Here is a 5,000-nt window from a genome sequence, read left to right as displayed (position 1 = left end):
CTTAACATTCATTGATAGGAGATATCATAACCTTATGATAAATAACTCAATTTCAGATAAAGAAATAAGAATTTTAGTTCAAAATATATGTAATATGTCTGTTTTCAAAGGGCGAAGAGTAATTGATCAAATTCGCGGGCGTTCATATGAAGAAACACTTATGATATTGGAACTCATGCCTTATCGAGCATGTTATCCAATTTTAAAACTGGTTTATTCGGCAGCAGCAAATGCTAGTCATAATATGAATTTGAAGGAAACTGATTTATTTATTAGTGAAGCTAAAGTTAATAAGAGTAGTTTTATAAAAAAATTAAGACCTCGAGCTCGAGGACGTAGTTATGGTATAAAAAGTCCCACTTGTCATATAACAATTGTATTAAAAGAAAAATCTAAATTTTTATTAGATAAATCTAAGATTTAGATTCGTTATATTATTTATAGTCAAATATAATATATGGGTGGAAAAAATATAATAGAAAAATATGGGACAAAAAATAAATCCACTTGGTTTCAGACTTGGTACAACTCAACATCATCATTCCTTTTGGTTCGAGAAACCAAAAAATTATTCTGTAAGTTTACAAGAAGATGAAAAAATAAGGAATTGTATTAAGAACTATGTACAAAAAAATAGGAGAATATCCTCGGGTTTCGAAGGAATTGCACGGATAGAAATTAAAAAAAGGATCGATTTAATTCAGGTCATAATCTATATTGGATTTCCTAATTTCTTAATAGAGGGCCAAACAGGAAGCATCGAAGAATTACAGGTGAATATACAAAAAAAATTGCATTCTGTGAACCGGAGACTCAATATTACTATTACAAAAGTGGAAAAACCCTATGGGCAACCTAATATTCTTGCGGAATATATAGCTTTACAATTAAAAAATAGAGTTTCATTCCGAAAGGCAATGAAAAAAGCTATTGAATTAGCTGAACAAACAGATACAAAAGGAATTCAAGTGCAAATTGCAGGGCGGATCAACGGAAAAGAAATTGCACGTGTCGAATGGATCAGAGAGGGGAGAGTTCCCTTACAAACAATTCGCGCTAAAATTGATCATTGTTCCTATACAATTCGAACTATTTATGGAGTATTAGGCATCAAAATTTGGATATTTTGGGAGGAGCAATAATAGACTTTTATTTGTCTTTCCTTTCTATTCAGTAATAGAACAAAAAATCACAAACTTGTTCATTCTTTTTCCATTAAATCAAACAAAAATAAGCAATTCCAATTCTATAAGGTTGAATAAAAATTCGATTGACCATTTGTTAGAATTGCTATGCTTAGTGTGTGACTCGTTAATTTTTCTTTAGAGTTAAGAGTTGGGATTAAAAAAAAGACTGATCCCTACTTAAACTTAATAAGTTACTTAAACTTAACTTAATAAGTATAATAATAAGTATAATAAAAAAACTAATAACTAACTTATTGCTTCGTAATATCAATATCCCAAGAAACAGTCACTATATGAGATGAATGGATCAATCATATAGTTGCAGCAACTGCAACTAAAATCTTTTCTATAAATAATCTTATTTATGGGTTGGGTTGTGAAGCAAAAATAAAGAGATGTAGATAAATGAAAGGATGAGAGAAAGAAAGAACAAAAATATCAATGATATATGATTCCAATATGTATGGTCTATGAATTACCTCATAAAAGGCAATGTAATAAAGCATCAAAACTGAATAAATAATAAAAATAAATATAAAATAATAATAAAATAAAGTGATATGAATAATAAAGAGCCTCGAGTTAATAAAAACTAAGTAGATTGACTCGAGAAGAGAAATTTTTTTTGGGAGCTCCATTGCAGAGTTCAGACTTAACCATTAATAGAGAAGCTATAGGAACGATGAAACCTGTGATTGCATAGGATTCTACTGAAAACAAATCCGAATAATTCATTGGGTGGGATGGCGGAACGAACCGAGAAAAAATGAATTTATTTCGAGAAGTCATGGATTGACCTAGAAATAACAAAAAGCAAAGAGTCAATATTCGCCCGCGAAACTTTAGATTACATTACAATATTTTGGCATCATTTAAGAAGAGTCAAAATAAGGATCATTATAAAATAAAAAAAAAACATTATAAACATTATCTATAATCCATAAATATGCATAATAGAAACATTCTATCTGTATATCCCGTACATACATCTTCCTATATAACAAATTCAATATTGATAAATGTCTTATTGGATTATTTTTTTCATGTGTATCTGTAATATGTCATATTAGTGAATCTTTTTATTCGCGAGGAGCTGGATGAAAGGAAACTTTCGTGTCCAGTTCTGCAGTAGAGATCGAATTAAGAAATGACCATCAACTATAACCCCAAAAGAACCAGATTTCGTAAACAACATAGAGGAAGAATGAAGGGAATATCTTGTCGCGGCAATCATATTTGTTTCGGCAGATACGCTCTTAAAGCACTCGAACCCACTTGGATCACAGCTAGACAAATAGAAGCGGGGCGAAGAGCAATGACACGATATGTGCGTCGTGGTGGAAAAATATGGGTACGCATATTTCCCGACAAACCTGTTACAGTAAGACCCGCAGAAACACGTATGGGTTCGGGTAAGGGATCCCCCGAATATTGGGTATCCGTTGTTAAACCAGGTCGAATACTTTATGAAATGAGTGGAGTATCTGAAACTGTAGCCAGAACAGCTATTTCACTAGCTGCGTCCAAAATGCCTATACGAACTAAATTTGTCAGGATGGAGATGTAGAACTAAATGGTATATTGAGGATGAAAAAACAACTGCAAGTTTATTTATTTCTGGACAGAAAATATTTCTTTTTTTCTTTCCTTCATCCTTTCCATTAAAATAACAGATTCCAATAAAATGATATGATTCAACCTCAAACCCTTTTGAATGTAGCGGATAACAGCGGAGCCCGAGAATTGATGTGTATTCGAATCATAGGAGCTGGTAATTATAGATATGCTCATATTGGTGACGTTATTGTTGCTGTAATTAAAGAAGCAGTGCCAAATATGCCACTAGAAAGATCAGAAGTAATTAGAGCTGTAATTGTACGTACTTGTAAAGAACTCAAACGTGACAACGGTATCATAATACGATATGATGACAATGCTGCGGTTGTCATTGATCAAGAAGGAAATCCAAAAGGAACTCGGGTTTTTGGTGCGATCGCTCGAGAATTGAGACAGTTGAATTTTACTAAAATAGTTTCATTGGCTCCCGAGGTATTATAAATAATACTAAATGAGACTATGATATATCAGAACATCTAAAATAGGATATATCAGAACATCTAAAATAGATCAAATTTAGTGGAGTAGTAGATGGTGTCTCACGCATATACTTTTTTTATAATATTAAAAATTAAACAAAATAAACAAAAAAATGAAAGAAAAGAAAAAAAACAAAAAAGATAACATGTTAATTATATCAAAATTAGAAGGCACCAATAATTATAGTTCGCCATGGGTAGGGACACTATTTCCAATATAATAACTTCTATAAGAAATGCTGACATGGATAAAAAAGGAACGATTCGAATAGCATCTACTAATATTACCGAAAATATTGTGAAAATACTTCTACGAGAAGGTTTTATTGAAAACGTTCGGAAACATCAAGAAGGTAACAAAAATTTCTTGGTTTTAACTCTGCAACATAAAAAGACTAGGAAAAGAATACATAAAACTATTTTAAAGCGTATCAGCCGACCTGGTTTACGAATTTATTCCAACTACCAACAAATTCCTAAGATTTTAGGTGGAATAGGAATTGTAATTCTTTCCACTTCTCGAGGTATAATGACGGATCGAGAAGCTCGACGAGAAAAAATTGGAGGCGAACTTTTGTTATATATATGGTGATCCTACTCCTCCGGTATCCTAATTTTATCTCTAACTTCCTATTTTATAGAGAAGAAAAGTGAATTATATAACTTTTCCTCCATTAGTTGATATTTCAAGGAGCTTACCTGGAATGAAAGAACAAAAATTGATTCATGAAGGTTTAATTACTGAATCACTTCCCAACGGTATGTTCCGGGTCCGCTTAGATAATGAAGATGTAATTCTAGGTTATATTTCGGGAAGGATCCGCCGTAGTTTTATACGGATACTACCGGGGGATAGAGTAAAAATTGAAGTAAGTCGTTATGATTCAACCAGGGGACGTATAATTTATAGACTTCGAAACAAAGATTCGAACGATTAGATAATTTTTTAAGCATTCCTTTCATTTTCACGACGATACAATTAAAAAAATGCAAGAGACTTATTTTCTTCCAAGGAATAGATTCAACATTAAGGTAAGGAATAATAAATATGAAAATAAGGGCTTCCGTTCGTAAAATTTGTGAAAAATGCCGACTGATCCGTCGGCGCGGACGAATTATAGTGATTTGTTCCAATCCGAGACATAAACAGAGACAAGGATAACCCTTTCAAAAAAAACTTTTAAAATAAAGGAAGAACAAAAGGGGGATTTCTTTTAACATGAAATGGATATTTCCATATCTTTTCTTTCTGTATATTTCTGACTCATAGTTATGAGATGATAAAATATGACAAAAGCTATACCAAGAATTGGTTCACGTAGGAATGGGCGTATTGGTTCACGTAAGAATGGACGTAGAATACCAAAAGGAATTATTCATGTTCAAGCAAGTTTGAACAATACTATTGTAACTATTACAGATGTACGAGGTCGAGTGGTTTCTTGGGCCTCCGCTGGTACTTCTGGATTCAAAGGCCCAAGAAGAGGGACACCCTACGCTGCTCAAGCAGCAGCAGTAAATGCTATTCGTACTGTAGTTGATCAGGGTATGCAACGAGCAGGAGTCATGATAAAGGGTCCTGGACTTGGAAGAGACGCAGCATTACGAGCCATTTGTAGAAGTGGTATACGACTAAGTTTCGTACGTGATGTAACACCTATGCCACATAATGGATGTCGACCTCCTAAAAAAAGACGTGTGTAGAAATAATAAAAAA

The 5,000-nt window shown here is 32.9% G+C and overlaps 8 protein-coding genes; all 8 read left to right on the top strand. All coding sequences in view use genetic code 11, as the record gives it.

Moving 5' to 3' along the window:
* Positions 1 to 34: 34 nt before the first annotated feature.
* rpl22 (ribosomal protein L22) lies at positions 35 to 424 on the top strand. The gene has a single exon. It carries the CDS (start codon positions 35 to 37, stop codon positions 422 to 424), a length of 390 nt encoding a protein of 129 aa, YP_009694989.1.
* Positions 425 to 485: 61 nt separating this feature from the next.
* Positions 486 to 1,142, top strand: rps3 (ribosomal protein S3). The gene has a single exon. It carries the CDS (start codon positions 486 to 488, stop codon positions 1,140 to 1,142), a length of 657 nt encoding a protein of 218 aa, YP_009694988.1.
* A 150-nt stretch (positions 1,143 to 1,292) lies between these two features.
* Positions 1,293 to 2,754, top strand: rpl16 (ribosomal protein L16). One transcript has 2 exons: positions 1,293 to 1,301; positions 2,353 to 2,754. Exons 1-2 carry the CDS (start codon positions 1,293 to 1,295, stop codon positions 2,752 to 2,754), a joined length of 411 nt encoding a protein of 136 aa, YP_009694987.1.
* A 122-nt stretch (positions 2,755 to 2,876) lies between these two features.
* On the top strand, positions 2,877 to 3,245 carry rpl14 (ribosomal protein L14). The gene has a single exon. It carries the CDS (start codon positions 2,877 to 2,879, stop codon positions 3,243 to 3,245), a length of 369 nt encoding a protein of 122 aa, YP_009694986.1.
* A 231-nt stretch (positions 3,246 to 3,476) lies between these two features.
* rps8 (ribosomal protein S8) lies at positions 3,477 to 3,875 on the top strand. The gene has a single exon. It carries the CDS (start codon positions 3,477 to 3,479, stop codon positions 3,873 to 3,875), a length of 399 nt encoding a protein of 132 aa, YP_009694985.1.
* Positions 3,876 to 3,987: 112 nt separating this feature from the next.
* On the top strand, positions 3,988 to 4,221 carry infA (translation initiation factor 1). Its single transcript has one exon. The coding sequence runs from the start codon at positions 3,988 to 3,990 to the stop codon at positions 4,219 to 4,221; it is 234 nt and encodes a 77-aa protein (YP_009694984.1).
* Positions 4,222 to 4,331: 110 nt separating this feature from the next.
* Positions 4,332 to 4,445, top strand: rpl36 (ribosomal protein L36). Its single transcript has one exon. It carries the CDS (start codon positions 4,332 to 4,334, stop codon positions 4,443 to 4,445), a length of 114 nt encoding a protein of 37 aa, YP_009694983.1.
* A 125-nt stretch (positions 4,446 to 4,570) lies between these two features.
* On the top strand, positions 4,571 to 4,987 carry rps11 (ribosomal protein S11). The gene has a single exon. It carries the CDS (start codon positions 4,571 to 4,573, stop codon positions 4,985 to 4,987), a length of 417 nt encoding a protein of 138 aa, YP_009694982.1.
* Positions 4,988 to 5,000: the final 13 nt, after the last annotated feature.

Source organism: Zingiber officinale, chloroplast (assembly GCF_018446385.1).
Source record: "Zingiber officinale chloroplast, complete genome".
Classification (NCBI taxonomy): domain Eukaryota; kingdom Viridiplantae; phylum Streptophyta; class Magnoliopsida; order Zingiberales; family Zingiberaceae; genus Zingiber; species Zingiber officinale.
This window is presented reverse-complemented; position numbering and strand designations above follow the sequence as displayed.